The sequence below is a fragment of the Molothrus aeneus genome, chromosome 14, assembly GCF_037042795.1.
Source record: "Molothrus aeneus isolate 106 chromosome 14, BPBGC_Maene_1.0, whole genome shotgun sequence".
Taxonomy (NCBI): Eukaryota; Metazoa; Chordata; class Aves; order Passeriformes; family Icteridae; genus Molothrus; species Molothrus aeneus.
In genome coordinates this window covers 10,129,001-10,151,312 of record NC_089659.1, presented here as the reverse complement: position 1 = coordinate 10,151,312, position 22,312 = coordinate 10,129,001, and the positions used below count along the sequence as shown (strand labels likewise).

The following is a 22,312-nucleotide window of genomic DNA, read 5'->3' as shown; positions in this document are numbered from 1 at the left end:
CAGCCAGAGCCCGGGGTTGTCTTTGGCACTGTGATTTCGCTTTCTCCTGTGCACCCAAAGGACCAGTACCAAGTACAGGGAATCACAAACAGCTTTGCTGTAAGTGCTGCATCCCAAGGGATGTGTGCCTGCATTTCCATGACACTTCTCTAACCAGAGGAATTGGTTGTCTGCTGTTGTACTGCTGGGAAAAATGAATGAGGGCATGTTGGTGACACACAGAATTGTGCATTGTGGTAGCTGCAGTGTTAAATACAGAGGGAGGTCTGTTAGCCAAGGACAGTTCTGGTGACCGTATTTGCTGTTTGGAGCCAGCATCCATCTGCTTTTGTGAGAAGGATCCCCACTGCTACTGGCCTTAAATTGCTTTGCTTCACCTCTAAATGAACTCTGTATTGCTGGGTGAGATGGCCCACGTCCCTCCACAGTGCTGCTGGGGACATGGATGCCCTGGCCAAGTAGCCCTGCAGAAGCCTGTGGAGCTCTCCTGTGCAGGGGCCACTCCTGAGCAGTGAAGCTGCAGTGGTTGGAGTTCTTGCCCAGTGTTTGACATCTCCTGAGCCAGCCAGGCATCCCTCCCTGGCTGAAGTGCTGATCAGGTCTGCTGCACCTTGTGCTCTGCTATCGTGAGCTACAGCCCCAGGCACACAAGAAAAGAGGATGTGTTCAAGACCAGAGAGGAGCTCTCAATGCTGAATGTTATTCTGGCCTTCCTTCAACTTCATGGGTGATTTCTTTATGCTCTACCCCCAAAAAAGCTATGTTTGGATTCTCAAGATGCTGCAAGCAACACTGTTGTGAAAATGCCACACTGTACACCTGTTACTCTACAGAAAATCAGGAACCAGCTGATGGTGAGTGAAGGAACACTTGCAGCTGTAAAACCCAGGTAGTGAGAGGTGCCAGGACAGTCCATGCACTGCCCTCCCCATCCTGTGCCACCCCGAGGAAGCCCTTTAACTGGTGCTTTGAAGAGCCTTGCTTGTTGCACCTTTACTTTGCAGCTTGCTTTCCTGAAAGATTGCATCTAAAACTTGTAAATGAATTCTGAGCAATGGTTTGTCTGGTTTGAAAGGAGCAGCGTGCCGTCTGCCGAGTTCATTCACTCTCCTTGGCAGTGATTGGGTTTGGGTATAACATTTATATTACATCCATTAGAGCATGGAATGGGATGTGAATTATCCAAAGCTGTTCCAATCATCACTTAAATCTTTTTTAGATTGCAAGTAATAAACATAACTACAGTGTTGCTGAGACTTCATGCCACTCAAACACCAGTTAGACAGAGCTGAAAAAAGTCTGCAGATTATTGGGTAAGTTGTTCAAGTCCTAAAGTGACTTCTGTTCACATTTCTCACCTCTAGTGGTCATTGACTCCTTGTATCACCTGCTGCAACTTTGAGGACCAACCCAAACACTGGCTGCAAGGGCACTGGCATCTTTCCTGGAAAATGGCCCTTTCCTGGCAAGATCACAATGTTCTTTTCATAAATTAACAGCGCTTTTCCAAGAAACTGCTCAGATTCTTCACTGCAGTCCAAGTTCCTTCAGGAAGGGGTCCTGTTTACAGCACTAGCACACAAACATGATGGCCAATAACTGGAACCCACCTGCCAAAAGGAGCAGCCTAGCCAGCCTTTGCAGTCATCTGTGGGACTGCAGCCTGCTGGGCATGTGTCTTCAGCTGGTAGAAGTTAGTGATGGCAGGAGGTGGAACATCTGGTTTGGGGTTATCTTCTTTAAACAGGTGCAGGTGAAACCATGACAATTAACCTAAAAAGCCATTAATCACACCACTAAAAACCTGTTATGATTTATAATTTGAGAGGGTCAGAAGTTCTACCTTCCCACTTTCAGGACTAATAAAGATCTACTTCGTCGATGATTAATTTACTTGTCTTCTACTTCAAGCTTGTTCTGGCCAGAAAGAATGGAAAGAAGTATTATAACACCACCAGTTTTTTCAGTGGAGATAACATTTACTGCAACTAACCGGAAACTGGGGCTTTGGTAAGAGGAGGCAAGCCAAGAAATCCCTCAGACAGGTAAGGCTGTCTCAAAGAGAAGAGGAGAGAGGGGATGGCCTCTGAGTCATTGTGCTCTCTCTTTTTTATATTAATTGCATTACTAGAAGATGGGTAATAATGAAATATAAATGTAATAAATGCTTTGCAAAGAACACATAGCAGCTCCTTCTTCTGAGAAAGAGCATCTGCATGGTGAACATACTCAGCCTGGAAACAATGCCATGTTTTGTACAGGATCAACCTGCATGACAAAATGTTGTAGCACCTCCTGAATTTGAGGAAGAAATGGCCCAAGTTTTTAAATTGAACCTGAAACTTTGGGGATGCAGCTCAGGGGTGAGATTCTAATGAGTTTGTTTTTCAAAAATCAGTTCATTCCATCAGTATCATCCTGTCCTCTGGGACCACCAGCAGCAAAGGGTGCAAAGAGCTTCTGGTTCTGGTGTCCTGCACCCAGATGGGCTGAAGTGCAGCAGGGCGGAGGCCCCAGGGCCCCACAGCAAAAGGAAAAGGAGGTCCCCTTTGGGATGGTGTCATATTAAATCTGGAAAAAGGCTGGCACAGCTTGTTTTGTAGCCGTAGCTGATGGCTGAAGAGGGGAAGGTTATGCTGCCAGCACCTGAACGGAGTCTCCTAACAGGGTGGCAGAGAAACAAAACAGCTGAAACACCAATAAACCCCACTTCTGTCAAGGTATAAAATCGTGTTTGTGGCAGTCTCTGTAAAGCCTATAAAACAGGTGGGCATTGATCTTACAATCATGCTGCTCTTAAAAGAAACAATCATTGCAGATGGCTTAATTCCCCTCTAAGGGCAGTACTATCCTTTATGAGGCTCCTGGTATTGTTTCTCTAAACTGAAGTCTTCCAATCATTTGTAGAAAAAAAATCTTAGCAGGGTTTGGTAAAGCTGCCCAGGAGAACCAACCTCACAGGTTTAAGCCTGTATGACTCAGATCATACTGGATGAAAAAACAAAAGCAAGGAAACAACAAAATCCTTCAGTTGTGGGAAGGAAGAAAAAGACTGCAAGTTTCTGGACAAGAATACCATCCTGTGGAATCCAAAATGCTGACATCCCAATCCAGATGGCCTCATCTCATTTTCTTGGCATAGAGAGCACAACAAGAGAACACAAGCTCTCAAACCTCTGAACATTTTACTTTTATCAAAGCAACCAAGCTAACAGAGAGAGGTCTGGAAACCACACAGGGGAGATGAAAAAGAATCCCATCAGAAATTAAAGCATGGAAAAACAGTGGAAACCACCTAGGAAAGGGCTGAGGGCTTCATAGAATATCCCATACAGCTCAACAACAGAAACATAATAAAAAAAAAAAAAAACAAAACAAAAACAACTGGAAAGCACAAAAGTATCTCAAGAAAACTACAAGGAAATTGAAGCCCTTTGAGACAGAGCCCCAGAAAATGAGGAAATCATCCTCTGAAGTGGACAGTGAGAGAAGCAGGTGGTTGGTGACACAGCCTTCCCATGGGACCCAGACAAGCCATTTAGTGTCTCCATTCCTCTGCCTCTGAGGCAATTCTAAATATCCCCCCTCAGTCAAGCAGTCCCAGGAAAAGCAATGACAAATCCCCTTCCTGGACCCAGCAGCCACCACTCCTGGAAGAACCTTGCAGTTGCCCCTCTAACAACCATCAGAACATTTTGCAGCTTGGTGGCCTTGGGCTGGCCGGCCCAGGCAGGGTGCTGGCACTGCCCAAGGACCAGCTCAGTGTGAGCTGAGGGTGACACAGAGGATTTGTGTTCCATGGGCACTGCTGAGCACTCAGTGAAAAATGCCAAGATCCAGACATGGCTCTCTGCACCTCCATCAGAATCTCAGCCAAAGCCATGACTGACTCTGACTGTTAAATTGAACCAGGCTAGACAGCTACTCAGAGATGAGCAATGGGAAAATGTGTCAGCAACAAGGCTCACTTTCCAATATATCTACTTAGCTTGGGAATTTGGGATTTGAGGAGTCCATCCTACACCTGCTCATACTGCATTCCTGAAGTGCTGGACCAGGGGTTGCAGAGGCATCATGCCTTCTCCCACTATAAGCTTTCTCAAATCCTGCTACAAAAGAAACAGCTCATACATTGGGAGGTTTTGGGATTTATTTCCTGGAAGCAGGCAAAATTGTTCCTTAGGACTTTGATGAAACCAAATCACCTCTCTCCTACCCAGGCTGAGGGAATGTGGTACCTCACCTGGCAAACAGGACTGTGACAAATGATAATGAAAACCCCAGTTTAGGCAAATTTCCATCTGTTTAGTTAAGATAATTTTAGTTTACTACTTTTTCTTTTTTTTCTTTTTTTTTTTTTTGGCAGTTGCGTGTGCACAATTAGCTGCAATCTTGGCTTAAAAAAAATAAAGCACCCTAATTAGCATATTAAGCCTCCTCATTTCCCAATACTGTATAATGTTGTGAAAGCTAATCTATAATGTATTGGATGTTATGCAAATTCTCAGTACTCCGTATGGGGTTTACAAAGGCATGCAAATTAAAAATAGTGTTTGGAATAGGACTGGGGGGAGGGGAAAATTTGCACAATAAAATATGCAGGTAGGAGGAAAGGTGTTTATAACCTTCTTCCTATTGTTTGTGTATTCTCAGCTGCACAATGCTTTTCAAAGCTGAGAGATGTATTGCATAAAATCTCTCCAAATTGGATAGTTTTTAAATGAAATTTAAAATGAGAGTACTGTTCTCTGAGCAATAATTCACCCTGCTCTTTGCTGGGACTTGTAAGGGGAAGGTAAAGGCACCGAGTTTTCACTGGCTGGCATTGCAGGCATGCACAGCTGTTCGTAGTGTGTTTGTCCGGGGGTCACCGGGGGTCTCGGCACAGCCCAGCTGCCCAGGAGGGTCCGTGGTGGTGGCTTGGCCAGGACCTGGCTGCTGCCCATCGGTGTAACCGAGAGGGGCAGGAGTGTTCCCTGCCCCCGGGGTGGTGGCAGGTCCCGGGGCGTGCTTTGATCCCGTTCATGTTTTACAGCCCACCTGCAGGAGGATGCGGGGGAGCTGCAGCACGGCTGGCTTTTTAGGATGCCTCTGGCTCCTGGTGGAGGAGCTCAGCCTGCTGCCAGTGCCGGGCCAGCAAGCACGGTCTGTCTCATGTGGCTTGTCACTGCCACCCGTTGGCTGTGTCCAGCTGAGTGTGTACAGCCAGATCTGATTGATACTTAATTAGATTACAGCTGCTGCTTAAAAATAGCCATTTTATAAAAATAAAGTCTTGGCTGGTGTCAAACTGAGCCCTGTGCAGGCCAGGAGTGAGCGGTGCTGCCTCTGCCTGGACAGCCAGGCAGCTCTGCAGGCGGTGCTGGCAGTGCTGCCACTGGGACCAGGGGTTGTCCCCACTTTGCTGGCTTTCCCCTGCTCTTGCCTCCCTGCTGGCCTGGTGACACTACACAGGGTCATGTTGGAGCAGCCATGGAGCATTCAGCTCAGGAGCTCTTGAATACAATCATTTTTCTCATGATAGCCCACAAGCTTCCTGGGCTTGGCTGCCACCCTCCTGCCAAAGAGCACGGAGCATCTCTGAGAGCAACTCTTCCCAGCATCAACCACCAACAGTCTCACAGCCATCCCAAAAGCAGCTTCTTGGCAGATGAGGGAACAGGGCTTTTCTTTACCTGCTACTTCTTCCAGCATCTTGCCCTGCCCCAGGCATTGCAGGGCTCAGCCATTCCTGTTGCTCAGAGTTGTGAGCCCTCCCAGTCTGGGGATGTTTCCCTAAATGCCAGTGTGCAATTTAGCTTATATTTAAGGTGTTTTGTATAGGTCTTGCTGCTCTTTCTCCTGAGTCTCTTCTGCTCTGCAGAGAATCAGACACTTAGGGCAGTGGTAGGAGAAAGGCAGAGAGCAGCAAAGCCGGACATGAGGCTGGCACTGGGGGAGGCGTGGGCATCTCCTGTGTCTCCTCTGCTGACAGCAGGCCTGAATGGACCCAAATCAGGCTGTGCACATGTCTGCCTAGTGCCATCCTGTGCAAAGTGGCACAGCATTGCTGGGAATAAGAACCCAGCCCTGTACAGCCGTGGAGCAGGGATCAGAGCTGTTCAACCAGGAGCAGGAGCTGATGTCCCTTACACAGGGAGCCTGTCTGATGGAAACAGGCAGGAAAAAAACCAAGACTTCACACAAGGAGGAAGTGGAAATGACAAAACCTAACTGAGAGCTCCTCAGGTGCTGCTTTCCCACATGGAAGGGCAGATGAGCTCAGCCCCCCTGGGCTGTGGGCTCTTGGCAGCACGAGTCAGCAACTCCATTTATCCTGCCAACATTTCCCACCCTGGGCATCTCCATATTCATCAGTTTGCTTCATAGAGGTCTGCATTTGCTTATTTTCTGCTGCAGTTCCCTGGACTGGGGGAGTTGGAGATGCAGCATTCCAGGGAGTGCAGCCGAGCGCGGTGCCTCCGAGCGCAGCCCCTGCAGCGCCGGCCGCGGGAGCTGGAGGAGGCAGCGCGGGGGAAAGGGCTGTGATGGCCACAAAATCCTGGAATGGCTGCAAAATCCTGTGACAGCCACAAAATCCCCCTCCAGGGATCCAGCCTGGGGGTTTTTGCTTTGCAGATGTGCACAGAGAGCCGCCGGGCACGGGGGCTGCTGGGGATCAGGGGCTACAAGCGTTGTTCCACCATGGGCAGCCACAGTGGCCGGTGTGGGGGCTTCTGTCTGTCTGTCTGTCTGTCAGTGCAATAGGGGGGCCCTGCTGGATCAAACCCACCCAGATGTGTAAAGCTACTGCAAGTGCCTGTGGCACACCAAAGTGGGAGATTGGCCTTGCTTTGTTTCTACTGCCTTCATTTAACAGTGAGTGCCGATTACTCAAAGCGATATGGGCAGGACCTGGTAATGTAGAGATGCTCTAGCCTTAACTTAAGGGGATGATCCAGTTGCCTGCAGTGTAAATACTTTTTGGCCAGGAACCCTGCTTTATCGCTTTGTATAGTTTTAAAGTAGTTTAAAGATTGAATAACATAAAATAACATAATATAATGTTATTTATGTTATTTCCCACGTGAAGAACTCCTGTAAACCTTGCAGTATTGAAACTCAGTGAACAAGGCATCTTAGACAAGCTGAAAAACAAATGGTGGTACGATAAGGGTGAATGTGGAGCCAAGGACTCCGGAAGTAAGGTCAGTCGCTGAAGGTCTTTTTGTACTGATTAGCAATCACATTTTGACCCACTGTTTGTTTATACCAAGAATGACTTTCAAAAATTGCTATTTACATTTTGAAGGTTGAAAGAAAAGAGTAGAAAAAAATAAGTAAGTCTCAGAACATGACAGCATTTTTCTTATGTGCAGTAGCAGACTGTAGTTGTAAGTATATTTCACTGTGTGAGTATTTTGCTAGAAACATGCTAAGAGAAGCCCCCAAAGCCTCCCAAGCTGGTGTCTTTATTTAAATGTGCAAGTTTCAGCACGGTCACTGTCTATTATTCAGGCCAGCATCTTTTCTTATTTTTATTGAAAAAGCCCATTTTTGTTTCAAAATTATTACTTAAGTTCTCTACATGTCAGTTTGGGAAACGGTCACATGCTTGCTAAGGGCACAAATTTTTAGGACAGACAGCTGATAAGGAAAAAACCTTTCCTGCCCTATTTGCCAATTCATTTTAAAATTGGTTGGATTTAAAAAAAAATCTAGAAATACTAATGGTGAATCATTACCTAAATATTGTATATTCTTTTTTATACTGCTTTGAACCATTTTGCTGCTGTACTGTCCTGTCATCCACCAGCTGTGCTGTGGGGCTGTCCAGCCTCATGCAGGACCACTGTAGACCCCAGGGCAGGTCCCACCCCTGAGATGGATTGGCTCAGTAGCTGCACACTTAAATTGTAGGGAATATTTATTTACACCATTCAGTTGAAAGGAGGACTTTTATTTTTTATGCTTATAGACCCATTGGGGAGAAAAACTCTGTAAAAGTGCTGGGCTTGATGGAGTGAAGGTCATTTTCAAAGGCACCAAGAGGAGGAGGAATCCAGCTCCAGCTGAAATCGGTCGCAGTTGAGTGCCTAACTCCTTTGGTGCCTTTGGAAGTGCTCTCTGTAATCATTCAAACAGAAAACTATAATTTCAGAGCACCGTTTCAGTGTTGGAGGACAATTTCAAGTTCTGGCGAAGCCAATAATAAAATTTCATTGATTTCAGTAGGACTGGAAGTTGCTTCGGGCACAGCCCAGTAGCTGTTGTGTCAGATAAATTTGGGATCATGGGATATCTAAATACACAGCAGCTGCCAAAGGGAAGTGTGATCAAAAAGAGGTATAAATGATTAAGATCTTTAGTGTAAATGGCAGCTTGTTTGCTACAACCACATGTATCCAAACTGTCTGTGAAACACACAGACACTTACAAGGTAAATCATATTTCACTCTGACTACGTGCAAATTCAGCTCTCCCTAGAGAGAATCGTTAACTGAGCTCTGTCAGCAGTGCCTTCTCTGGGCACAGACAAGTTTCTTTGGCACCTGCCCGTCCACCTGGGCCAGTGTGGTGTGGCAGCCCAGCCAGCTGTGCCAGCCAGGAGCTGTTCCTGCCCACAGCCACCCAACCATGCAGCAGCAGAAGGGTTGCAGCTCTATTTAATCCCATTCCATAACCTTGTTTTAAAAAATGCAAGCTTCTCCCCCATCTGACATGTATTGAAGGAAGAGAAACCCTGACCAATGATTTTTGTGTTACATTGTCTGGTTTCATTCAATAACTCACTCTCCAGAAAGTGCTAGTTTAGCTCAGGGCTCTGCTACTTGACCTCTAAGTAACTGACCATCTTTCTAAGGTGGTTTTTTTTTTTTTCCTAACTGTTGAAAAAAAGTAGTTAAGTTCAGCAGCATCTCAAGAATTTTACCTACATTGACCAAACCCAAGTGTGTAGTGGTTTGGGTTTTTCTTTTTCTAGTTTTATCATGGCCTTCTGTAAATCCTGCTGTTTTATGCAGCCACCAGCACAACTTTCCCCCAGTGCCTTTGCCACCTGCTCAGCCATAGGCAACCTTGCTCTGGGACACCAAAGGCCTGGGGAAGTCAGTGGCCAAAAAAACCTCATTGCCTTGGAGTGAGCCAGGGTTTCACCCAGCACAGGGTGGAGGGCAGAGCAGTCACTGCTGTGCAGCCCCAGGCTGCGGGGATGGGGGGACAGCCCTGGTCCGTGGGCCAGACACTGAACACCATTAGTGTAGCTATTCCAGCTAGGCCTAATGCAAATAGCCTGTTGTCTGTCTGTCTGTCTGTGTGTCTGCTGCTCTCAGCAGAGCTAACAGCGTGGCTGGTTTCTCTTAGGACAAGACGAGCGCTCTGAGCCTGAGCAATGTTGCGGGCGTGTTCTATATCCTTGTGGGAGGCCTGGGGCTGGCCATGATGGTGGCACTGATCGAGTTCTGCTACAAGTCTCGGGCCGAGTCCAAGAGAATGAAGCTCACCAAGAACACGCAGAACTTCAAACCTGCTCCTGCCACCAACACCCAGAATTATGCTACCTACAGGGAAGGCTACAACGTGTACGGCACAGAGAGTGTGAAAATCTAGGGGTACGGCTGCGGGCTGCGAGGAACCCTCTGCCTGTTCTTTTTCTGCCCTTTGTTTTAGCTGTCTGTGCTGTTCTGTTGTGTGCACCAGGGGCTGCTGCAAGAGGCTTTTGAAACACCATCTTGTGGCAGTTTTTAAGTATGAGTCATTTAAATTTCTTCCCTGATCAGAAGTAGGATCAGAAAGGTACAATTCTGTCTTATACACAGAGGTAGCTGGCTTTGTGCTGAAGTGAGTAACTCCTCTCTCCTGCATCATGCGAGTTCAAATGAAAGTATTTTGTTAATTGCTTTAAAAATCACTATAATCAGAATTCTCATCTCTCTTGTCACCAATCTCGTCCTCTTTGTTTTGTAAGCCATAATCAGATCCGGTAAGTGCTTTTAGGAAGTTTCAAAAAAAACTTGCAATACAAAGAAACCCTCTACACTAGAATTCATGATTTCTAGAGCAGGAAAAGTAGAGCTGAATTGCTGACAAATGATTCTGAAAAGGCCTGGTTAGCCCCTTGCCCACAATCTGTGCCTCTCCATGGGCTGAGCTCCCCTGCCCCTCGCTGCCAGGCAGTGATGAAATCTCTCTGGTTTTATTTTAGATCTTCACCCTGACAGCATGCAAGACAAAAAGCAGCAGAGAATGTGGCTACTTCATGGATTTGGACCATCTGAGCCAGCTGTACTCACTCCAAGGTGTCAGGCATGACACGCATTGATGATGGTGCAATGTACTTTTAATAGGAAAAACTGGTATTTTTTCCTTCAGTGCCTTATGGAAGACTCTGAGACTCACAACAATGCAAACCATCACTGAAATATTCTTGCTTTGCTTCAAAGAAGTAAAAGAAGAGAGGAAAAGAAAAGAAAAATAAAAGAAAAAAAGAAACAAATGAAAGGGGAAAAGAAAAGGACTGGTAAAAAGATATTGGTATGTGAAAAAAAATTCTTGTAAAAAAAGATCAGTGCAACAAAAGCCATTCTTTGATACCACTGCACAGTAACTGAACTTGTGTCCTGAAAGCAGCTGCAGCTGGTTTCATCAGCCACCCCAATCGTATCAAATTATGAAACTGCTCCTGACACAAAGCCTCAGAAATCTGCTGCGTGCAAACGCGGACTGGCCTGCCACTGCTTGTATGAGCTGATGTCAAGATGTTTCAGTATTTACTTACAGTGGTGTCATTTTATTTTTTTTCTGAGCCACTTTAACCTCTCCAGCTAATTTGAGCAATTCTGTATAGCAGCAAAAGGAGGGAAAGAATCCGTGCATTCAAACCAATTAAGGTCAATGACTGAATCTGTAAATCCAAAAGAAAGTAATTTGTGGAACTGCATGTCTTGCTTCCAGATCAGTAAATTAATTTCTTGACAAGGTAGCTAAAGTGCAGGAAGAAAATATTGCATTCCTTTTTTTTTGTTCTATCATCAGGCATACCTACAGGTGCTTTATTAAAATGACATTGGGTGGCTTTTAAAATTAAAAGAAAAAAAGGAAAAGCTACTTGCTGTTTAAATTCAGACCATATATATCTTTTCTTGCTGTGCATTTGCATTTTAATTCACTGTTTAATATCAAGCAATGAAGCAAGAGAAAGGCAGGTTAGTTTTTCCCAGGCCTGCTTCTGCTTCTCCCCAGTTCTCCCACCCAGCACCGTGCTCAGCTAATGCTCCTCGGTATCGGTCCTTGTAAAACAGAAGCAAGGAAAGAGGACAGAAACTCCGGTTTAGCTGCAGTTCCAGAGTAATAGTAAGCGATCTAACATGACTCCTGCTAGTACTGTTATACTCTATCAGCTCCTGCCAGCTCTTGTTTCATGCCTGGTGAGAGGATGCTCTGTCCCTGCCTCTCTGTGAGGAGGACGCCGCGCTCCAGGAGGAGCTCACTGTTACTCACATCCAACATCTTAGACAGCAGCATTTCAGCCTTGAACCTCTGCCTGGAAACTACTTAACTTCATCTCTAAAATAAAAATAAAAATTAAAAAAAAAAAAAAGAAAAAGAAAAAAAAAAACCACAAAACTTTAAACATATTGTCAATCACATGGGAAATGTTCAATGGAATATCTGCTTACTAATTACCTCTAATCGACAATATGTATTTTCCGTAGTTTATGATAGAGTTTTATTTCGTCAATAACATACAGTGAAAAAGAAACTCATTTAAACCAGTCTGACCCTTAGGCATTTAGTTTGCTGATGATAGATTTGAACTTTTAATAGGATTTAAAAACAAACAAAAAACAAAAAAAATAATAAAAAGAAAAGTCTTGTTAAAAATATGTATTTCCGACAAAATGTAATATAAAATCATTTTAAAAGCTCATAGGAGAATAATTTATTGTTCAAGTTTTTAACGAGATATTGACAAAAAATTGTTTTGTTTTCATTTTCTTTTCATGAAACTCTGATTTTTTTTCAACTTCTGAACATGATCACGTCCCCAGCAAGGGTGAGCTAAAGCTGTGCAGTTATGAGTTGTATTTAAAACAAACATTTTTCTTAAAAGCTGTATAAAATATGTATGTTTATCAGATCAATTTTTAAGAGTGGAGGCTTCACACCAGTGAAGGGAGTTTGGTAAATGGTTCGATATTTTTTAAACTTGCATGTAAATCTAAAATGTGTTGAGTGCTTACCAGTTCTGGCTACCAACTTCAAGCTATCAGAAGTTTGGCAGTAGTCTCATGATGATTTGTTTTGGTATATTTTTTTAAATTTGTTTTGCTTCAGGGGCTTTGGGGCGGTTCTCTCCTTTTTCTTTTTTTTCTCCTCTTTTTTGTTTTTTTTGTAATTTAAGTTCCTATTTTTGGTCGTTGAAACTGCACTTGAGTGAGCAGACAAATTGCCAAGCAAACTAATGGCTGTAAAAGCATAAACTGCATGTGTGGACATCAATTACTGAGCCTCATTTTGATGAGGTGTTGTACAAAGAGTTTTAATACATTTTGTAAATAAAACTGTAAAGAAAAAAAAATTAAAGAGCTTGCTTCTCTTTTCTTCAGAGGAGAAAGAGCCCTTCCCTCCTGTGCTCCCTTTGTCCAGTCTGGGATGCTCCTCAGATGTTTACCACAGAACTTTGGAAAGCTTTGGGTTGGAAGGATCACCCAGTTCCAGCAGCCCCACCATGGGCAGGAACCCTTTCTCTAGACCAGGTTTCTCAAAGCCTTTCCAGCCTGGCAGTTCAGGGGCCCCCACACTGAACTGAGGATGCTGCTGGGTATTCCTGGTTTGGTAACCTGCAAACCAACCAATTTTTAATTTTCTTGATGATGGAAACTGGTTGATCCTGCAAGATGCAAGAAGCACCCTGTGAGGAGCAGGGGAGAAGCCTCAGGGCTGCACCCAGGGTGGGAGATGCTCTGTCCTGCCACTGCAGTGGGCAGAAGTGTGGGCAAATAAATTCCTTAAGTATTCTCTACACAGATGTATTTTCCTGCAATTCCCAGCTTTTCAGCAATGCTTCTTTAAGGAAAAAAAAATCCTTTCACCCAACATTGCAGCTAATCCCAGCTCTAATTTATTAAGTTTACTTCGCCCACAGTTTTTCCAAGTCACCCCAAACTATGAACTGGGGTGTACCCAAACCATACCCCAGCACCTCTGTGGGGCTACCCCTGCCCACAGCACCCACATGGTCCCCATCAGGAACAGGTCCCTGGGCTCCCTCCAGGGACCACTGAGGGTGACACTGCTGTTAGCACCCAGGGCCTCTGGGGCTGGGCTGGAGCAGCACCAGGCTTCTCTTGGATAGCTGGGGATGAGAAGATCAGCCTCTGAAAAATAAAAAAAAAATCCCCCAGTGGAGGTCTTGGGCAGTAGCACTGCTGCAGAGCAGGTGGGCATGGACCTGGGTGGTTTGGTATCTGCTGGCCAAAACACACCCTGCAAAACAGGAGATGCCTGGAGTGTCCCTGTGGCCCTGCCTCTGGCTGCAAGGGAAACAGGAAAAATGTACTGGCAGTCACTGGTACCTTTCCCAGCCCAGCACCTGGTGCCTGGCAGTGGGTCCCAACTGTGAACCCAATCCCTGTGGAGCTGCCACTGGAGCTCATTGTACATGAGTGCAGGGGGGGACGTGTGCTGAGCCCATCCTGGGTCTTCAGCCAAGGCTTCAGCAACTGCAGGTAAGCTCAGGAGTAAGCAATGAGTAAATCAGAGCAATAAACAGCAATCATTCAACCCTAAACCACCCTACAAGGATGAAGGTGTCAGGTTGTCCTGGGTGTAAGCAGGATAACTGTGTGCTGTGTGCTATGCTGAGCACACTGGGCTCCATGTGGGACCTCACTTCCCACAGGGCACAGGGATGCCCCTCTGAATGAGCCTATTTATGTGTGAAATGCTCACACAATAAACACAGGAAGGCATGGAAAAAATATTGTTCTGTCCTTCAGCTTTCATTTCATGCTTAACATCGAGGCCAACATGAGCAGACTGCATTTTTCTAGAGAGCTGTCTTGACCCACTCCCTGCTGCCTGACAGCCACACACAGCCCTGCACGAGCCATGGGGGTGAGTTGTGCTGCCTTCCCCCAGAGCTGCCAAAATGTGTCTGCAAGCAGGGCTCTGTGTGCCCAGCCAAAGGCCAGTGCCAGGCTGATGCCAGCCCTGCCCTGAGTGAGCAGTCACTGCCCTGCTGCCCTACCAGGGGCTTGCCAGGGCCTGCACAGGGGTGTTAAGTTTTTCTAATAAATGTGTGTCAGGTGAAACAGGGCAATTAGGGCTGTGGCAAAGTGGCACAGCTGCACCCAATGAGCTGGGAGAGCCTGGCCAGCTGGGATGGGCTGGGGGATGGCCTCACATGGGTCTGTGGCCACGCAATGAGAGGCAGGAGATGCTCTGATCTGGAGCCTCCCTGGGCCACAAGGGCAGTGCACTTTGGGCCAAAACCTGGCTGCTACACAGACTACAGCAATGGCAGCAGGGCTGCACGGCACCCCTGGAATGCTGGGCTGCCGCACACCCCAGCATGACCTTGTCTCTAGACTTCTGCAGGTGGGGAATAATAATACAAGGAAAAATTCAGAGTTATACTTCAAATTGCAAGAGCCATCAGTGGCAGCAAAAGGACCTCAACAGTGCTCAGGTTTGAGCCTAAAACTCCAAACCAATAGCAGTTCTTTCCCATGGCACACCACACCTAACAAAATAAAATAAATACTTTATCATTGTGGCATAGTTTTGCCTTCAAAGGTTTTGTGCAAAGCACTGTAACATTTATTTTTTCAAAAACAATTGTTCTTTATGGTTATTAAAATAATATTATGTCATGGATATTGCAATTAAATTACAAAATGTCTTTGGTGCCCATATTCATCATTTCAGAAAATGGGCTCTATTTTGCAGGCAGCAATACATAAACAAGATCTGGATAATGATAGCTCTATTCAATTAACCTAAAGGATTTAAGTACAGAGATAATATTTGCATGGATATTATAAATTTCATAGTAGCATTTACTAAGAATGTAATACATCTGAAACTGGTATCAGGGAGCACAGTGTCCCCAGGAGCAGCAGCACCCTGTTCCTGCAGCACAGGAAGGGCCCAGGCTGGAATTACACCATGGGACAGCCCCAGTGGGGCCAGGGCACCCCCTGCTGCATCTGTCCCCGCCCAGGAGCCCCAGGCTGCAGCCCCAGCACCACGACAGGGACACTTCTCTTATGTGTGCCCTGTGAGAGGCAGGTTTGACCAAAATCTGCCCATCAACATCCCGGTCCTGCTCTGACTCTGTGCTTGGGCTTTCTTGTCTTTATTTCATCAGTTACCAACAGAGAAATTACTGAGGGTGGTTTGTAATATGGCACCATCATTGCACCAGCATTGACAGAAATGGTTTCCAGCTTGTCCTGGGTGCAGGCACAGGCAGCAGCTGCCCCACCAGGCAAGGAGCAGCACCCAGAGAGGAGTGTGAGCACAGGAGCTGCCACACACACCACACACCCTCCAGCCAGTGCAGCAATAAAACCTCTGCCCTTCCCTGGTGCAGCTGGGAGAGCTCACTGGAAGCTCCTGCAGAGCTGGACACCATGGCAATGGCTGACTTATGTGCTGGATTGTAGTGCCTCCATGGGCTGACACCAAGGGCAGGATAACAAAGCCTTGGTGCCCACACCAAGTGTTTATTTATTGCTGTTTCTATCACTGAAGTGTTATAGCCTTTAATAATTTATGCCATCATGGCATTTGGAGAATGACAGCACATCTTACAGCAGAGCAAGAGGACAAGATCCTGCTCTGCAGCCATTTCCCACTGGTGAGAAGGCTGTTGGCACCTCCAAGCTAACAGGCAGAGCTGAGACCTCAGGGTGAACCCAGAGCTGATTTGCAGCAGCAGATCAAAGCCAGGATGTGTGGTGGCACCTGGCCTGCCCCAGCAGATGGTTATGGGAGATTCTCCCATCATCTGTATTTTGTGATTTCAGGGTTTTCTTACTGCATCCTAATTTCAGGCAGGGAGGAGTTGAAGGCAGCAGTAGAAAACAAGGTAAATCCAAAGAGAAATGGCTCTGAAGAAGGGCTGGGAAACTTGGCAGTGATTACTGACCTGCCCTCTCAGAGTGGGGACCAGCACAGGGCTCAGGAATGGGACTGAGCTGGTGACTGGACCACAAAGGGTTAACAGAGGTACAGGCACGCACCCCAGCCCTCATGGCAAGAAGAAGTTAAATCACTTAAAGCCTGTAAAAAATATACAACACAAACCAAAGCCATGATGCTGGTAATGACTAGTGCTTTAGATAATGTTTAGCACATAAATAAAGTAATTGACCAATTAATGAGCATGTGGCAGATGCTTGATATGCTGTAACAAGTAGGGAAGGGTGTGATGGAACACCCGACATTGATTAAAGGAATACAGGAGCAGAGCAGATTTTGGCAGAGCAGGGCCTGGGCCCTGGGCCAGTTGGTGTGGGCAGGTTTGGGGCAGGGCCACAAGAGCAGGGACAGGAGACAAGGGCTTGGTGCCTGCTGCAGGGCCAGAGGGGGGCATCAAGGGCAGTGTGGGAAAGGGGATAACTGTGGGATAACTTATATTCACTTACAGCCCAGAACACCATCCTGGGCAGCATCACAAGAACCATGGCCAGCAGGTCGAGGCAGATTATTGTACTCTCTCTGCTCTGCTCTTCTGAGATCCCACTGGGAGCAGTGTCCAGCTTTGGAGGTCACAACACAGGGACATGGACCTGCTGGAGTGAGTCCAGAGGGGCCACAAAGAAACTCAGGGGACTGGAGCCACTCTCCTCTGGAAACAGCCCCAGAGCTGGGACTGTTCTGCCCACAGAAGAGAAGGCACTGGTGGGACCTCAGAGCACCTTCCAGTCTAAAGGGACTACAAAAGAGCTGCAGAAGGACTTTTTAAAAGTCATGGAGTGATAGGACAAGGGGCAGTGGCTTTAAATTGAAAGAGGGTAGGCTTAGATTGGATATGTGGGGAAAATTCTTCCCTGTGAAGGTGCTGAGGCGCTGGCACTGGCTGCCCAGAAAAGCCGCGGCTGCCCCACCCCTGGAAGCATTCGGGTCTCGGAGCAACCTGGTCAAGGGACGGCATCCCCACCAGGGCAGAGGGTTGGAACGTGGTGACCTTCATGGTCCCATGGAACCCAGAGCGTCCTGCAGCTCCGTAACGCCGCGGATTGGGGAGGGAGGGGCAGGCTGCGCTCTGCCGTGCTCGGTCCAACACTGACATGCAGCGGCAGCCGCGGCACGGCGGGGGCGCCGCCAGCCGAGCGTCCTCCTGCCCCTGCTCTCTGCTGAAGCTGGCTTTTAATGTCATCCCAAGCCTTTCGATAAATATTGCATTTGATTTCCAAATATGGCCTGAGCAGTCTAATTGCCCAAAAAATCCTCCAAAATTAATATAAGAGCCGTGATTTGATCCGAGGCAAATAAATATAAATGGTGTTTATTTAATATTCCCCTGACCTTTAAACAAGGGACGTTTGCCAGTGTTGAGGGAAAACACCTTTTTATGAAATTGCTGAAGCAGTGACCTATCACAGATGCTGCAGATTATACAGAGCAATTAGAACATCACATTAGAGCTTAATTAATGGATCCTGGGTACCAGATTTTCCCGCAGGACCATGGGCCAGGACCAGGGTAGGGCTGCTTGCCCACCTTCCCAGCTCTGTCTTTTCTTCCCCACAATCCTCTCAAATCATAAAAACATTTAGGCTGGGAAGGATTTACCATTGAGTTCAACCCTTAACCCAGCGCTGCCGTGATCACCACTAATACCCGGCCCTAAGTGTCACGTTCACACCTCTTTTGAACACTTCCAGGGATGGTGGCTTCACCGCTGCCCTGGGCAGCCTATTCCAATGCCTGATCAACCTTTCAGGGCAGAAGCTTTCCCTGGTATCTAATCTAAACCTCCCCTGGAGCAACTTGAGGCTGTTTCCTCTTGTTCTGTTGCTTGTTGCCGGGGAGAGCAGACTGACCCCAGCCGGCAACAATCTCCTTCCAGGGAGAGGTAGAAAGTTGATTCTAAGCCTCATTTTCTCCAGCTTTCTGAACATCCCAGCTCCCTCAGCTGTTTCTCCTCAGACCCTTCCCCCAGACCTTTCCCCAGCTCTGTTGCCCTTCTCTGGACAGGCTCCAGCACTTCAGTGTTCTTCCTGCCATGGGAGGCCCAGAGCTGGACACAGGATTTGAGGTGTGGCCTCCCCAGCACAGGATGGTCAGTGCCTGGTTCTGCTGGCCACACTCTGATGAAGGCCAGGATGTCCTTGGCATTCTCAGCCACCTGGGCACGAAGTCAATGGCCGTGCCAGTGGCCTGCACAGCCACAGAACCCAGCCAGCTCTGTGCTTTCTCCAGCCTTCACTGATTCCCCATGCCTGTACTCTGTATACAACTCCCATCACCAAGCCCTCACTGCTGTCTCCACAAATGCACCTGAGTCCCTGCAGAGACCCACAAAAGGAAGAAGGATCAGAAGGATCACCTGTCTTCTGCAATGTATTTGGGAGAGAAAACCCTCCCAACAGGCATGAACTCGGCCAGAAACTGTTCCTGTGCCCCCTCTCAGGAAATCAGGACATTGCAGAGCACATCCAAGTTATCCCAGCCACAGAAAAAAATTTAATCCTTCTCTTTTGAGGGCACTGGCCAGACCCACGACAGGTCAGTGTAACATCCCACACCCCTTCTCCTCCCCCTGCTGCTTCAGGGATGTGCGAACCCCGCGCTGCTCCTGCCGTGCCCGCGGCAGCACAGCCGGGCAAAATCCTCCTGCCAGGGCAGGCACAGCTTCCTCCAAGCTGCATTCTGAATCACTGGTCCAGTTTCCCTGGCAGTGTCTGGGATCACAGGTGGGCTCCTGATCTTCAGAGATCACACGGCATTCAGGGAGCCCTGCAGTGACTTCCTTTGCCCCTGCAGCCCTGCCCAAAGCCCCACCTCGTTCACATCTCAGTAAAGCCCAGGGACTGGAGTGACTTTGATAGAAGTGTTTAATTTCAGACTGCCCCAATGAGGTAATTAAAAGGACCTGAGTATTTAGCTTAGTTACTCTTCTTTTTAGTTCTTTAATTATTTCTCACCTCCAATTAGCTGGATAACTCTTACCCAATTCTCTTCCCAATTTGTCTGTGTCCTTCTTCCACTGCAGGGCCAGGATTTGCAATCTTCTATGATTCACTCAGTAATCAGAACAAAGATAACCAGGAGAGTTTTACTGACCAAGTCTATAAGCACTACAATTTCTTAATATTTAGTATTTCAAATACACGCATCAAGAGAACATGCATCTGTTCCAAATCTCAGATTAATGAAAGAATACAGCACCAGGGATGCTCAACTTTTGATCAAAATTCCCTTTATACTGTATTAAAATCCCACCAACACCACAACAAACCAAAACCCCAAAATATTCAAGAGACAAGTCCCAATGTTTAATAGTATCAATATTTGATAGAAAAATGAGATTTTAATGGCATTTGGACAAGGGACAAACGGCTCAAAAGAAAGGTGTAAACTTGGCTGAATGCAGGAAGGCAAACCCAGAGCTCCTGGAAACCACTGGAGAAGGGCAGCACATCTGTCACTTCACAGCAGGCACCACAGTCCACAACCAGCCCTTGGCATCTAAAAAAGGGCAGGGACAGAGGGACAGGAACCATCCCCACCCTGATTCCAACTAACATCCAATTTTCATAATCCAGAGAAGTAATAAAGTGACCACACAGAGAATGATTTACGACCCATTGAGAAAACTATTGTTTATTTAGAAAAAAGGTTACACTGGTAGAATTTAGCAGATAAAAAAATTCTTTTTTTTTCTTTTTTTAAAAATGTCATTGTGAAATTTTCAGACTAAAGTTCAGCAATACAAAGCTCCTGTAGCTGTAACTGAAACTTTATTTCAGTTTTGAAGAGAGCATTTCCAATCAATCTAAAAACAACATGACAAACAAAAGGTGTGACAAGGGACAACTGAGCACAGGTTTAGATTGGGATGGGACAGGGTTCATTCATTGTTTTTTTAAACAAGTCAACGTTATACACAATATACAAATATTCCCTAAGCATTGCATGAAAACAGTGCTCCCACTTAACTTTGTTTTTTTTTAGTTACCGATATTAAAAACAGGCCAAGTAATAAATAAAAACTGAGTTTAAATGAGGTAAATCCAAAAAGGTTCAATAACTGTTTATTTGTGGTTTTCAAACATCTAAAAGAATGCAATTTCGAATTGAAAGAATTACTACACTCAGGCAGTATTTTCGACAAACTAAAGTGGAACTATGTACACATGAAACCTCATTTGCACTATGGCAACTGTTTGTTTGCAGCACATTGTGCTAAAATATGGAATAGGTAACACTTTCAGCCAGGTACTGAAAATAAATGTATAAGAAACTAAGCAACAAGTTAAAAATACAGTAATGTACAACTTAACAATTAAGTCCTTAGCATGGGGAAATAAAGCAGAGAACTGAATAATTTAAGGAGATGCAGATGGGTCCTCTTCATTCACAATTTTCTGTGCAATCTATAGTCTGGAAAATACATTTCTGGTCACAGCTGGATATCTTCCCATTTCAATGTCACCTGCAACAAAGGTGTACATAATTAGAATTAGATGTTCAAATGAACACTGATCTCACAACTTTACATTTTATTCCACTCACAACTCAAAGAATGAGGGGGGAATAAAACTATTTTTATCATTCCCTAACTGTAGCTCATTCCACAGCAAGAAGTACATTACTGTGAACACTGCCCTGTAAGTAGTGAAACGCTAATTTAAACATACAAATAGCAAACAAGTAGTCACTTGTGAGGGTAGAAACTCCTTCAGAAGTGCAACCCCCTCTAAATCTTACTATCTCTAAATTAGGCAAGAAATAAATGCAGCCAATCAGACACTGTACATTAAGGAGAACCATATCAAAGATTTAACAGGAGCACAGGATGAGATTCCACAACTGTGCTGCTATACAAAGCACTTTTTCATACTGCACTATGCACACAGTGGGGTGCTGTCAGTGTTCCAGGCCAGAAGCTCCAGCCCATTACACAGCTGGATGTGAATTCCACAGTACAACTGACATTTACCTGAGCACTTGTTATTTACACTCAGCAGAACATAGTTGTGCTTTTTTAACTAATGACTTTATATCCTTAAATCCTCACTCTTTATTGAATTGCTAGTCAAGACAAAACTTCATATTTTGTTATTAAAGAAGCTGTAAGTGCTCAGTAGTGAACTTCATTTACCAAGACTGCCTTTTTCCTTCTGCTCCAAAGCAGCATTTAAAAGAATAGGGAAAAAGCTGGGATTCCTCCATCGTGATCAGACAATAACAGCTATGAAGGACAAAGAGCCAAGAAAATTCCAGCAAATTCTTCCCAGAGAATGCTCATAATTTTCAGTTTAGAAAATATTCACAGAAATATCTTCCATTATTTCAAGCAGATAAAAAGAAATTGTACTAAGAAGCAATAACCTGAACTCCCATCTTTTTACCACCAAAGAGCATCTGGTATCAGCACAAACTTTGTTACCCAAACCCCCTCACTTAGGTGCCCTCAACTGCCATGGCTGAATGAGCCCTGACACCAAATGGAACACAAGATTCTTTTTCAAATAAGCCCCCTTTGCTCTGAGGTCACAATCCAGGAGTGGAGACTTTTCTCAGACATTCAAAAATTTTTTTTTCTTTTTTTCTTTTCCTTAAAGTGTAAAATTGTACACTGCCTTATGTATAAAGATTAATAGCAGTCTGTGACAGAAGTTGGATAAATCAGGTGAACTAATTTAAGTTCACTGGGACACTTTCCTTCCCAAATAGCTGAAAACAGAACGCTTTAAAACTCTTAAAATGGTTCAATGTAGAAGAGAAAAAATGCCTACCCTCATAACCATAATACAAAATTTAAGTGTCCACATAGCTCCACAGGTCTGAAAAAAGCCCCAACCAGTTAGAGCCCCATCAACTACAAAGAAAATTGATTTTTCCAGAAGATCCAGTCTGAATAAGGGTTACTCAAAATACTCCAAAGTTCCTTTTCTTTCTTTAAATAGTCCATGTTTCCATGCCAAAGTTTTCCTTTATCCCGTTCCTCAGATCAGACCAGATAAAAGATTACGCAGAGACAATGAGCTGACCAACTGCACCATGTAGCGTTGTGGTTTAAAAGCTACTGCTTCTGTTGAAGCAAGATGAAGATACAAAACTTGAGTTTGCTACATGTTAGGCAAGATTTTGC

General features: G+C 45.6%; 2 protein-coding genes across 5 annotated transcripts in view; one reads left to right on the top strand and one right to left on the bottom strand.

Annotated features, from left to right (window-relative positions):
* Nucleotides 1-10,493, top strand: part of GRIA3 (glutamate ionotropic receptor AMPA type subunit 3) — a 142,376-nt gene extending 131,883 nt beyond the window's left edge. The window contains exons 14-16 of one of the 3 annotated variants that reach the window (XM_066559592.1): nucleotides 7,073-7,187; nucleotides 9,343-9,590; nucleotides 10,184-10,493. In XM_066559592.1, the coding sequence (XP_066415689.1) occupies nucleotides 7,073-7,187; nucleotides 9,343-9,588 (361 nt within the window). In that variant the 3' untranslated portion in view covers nucleotides 9,589-9,590; nucleotides 10,184-10,493. Of the gene's footprint in view, nucleotides 1-7,072; nucleotides 7,188-9,342; nucleotides 9,591-10,183 lie in introns of those variants that run through there. The other 2 variants (XR_010784539.1, XM_066559593.1) reach the window with 2 other exon arrangements.
* A 9,298-nt stretch (nucleotides 10,494-19,791) lies between these two features.
* Nucleotides 19,792-22,312, bottom strand: part of THOC2 (THO complex subunit 2) — a 49,527-nt gene continuing 47,006 nt past the window's right edge. For both annotated transcript variants that reach the window (XM_066559235.1, XM_066559236.1), the window contains exon 39: nucleotides 19,792-20,650. The gene's annotated coding sequence lies outside the window, so the exon portion shown is untranslated. The remainder of the gene's footprint in view (nucleotides 20,651-22,312) is intronic.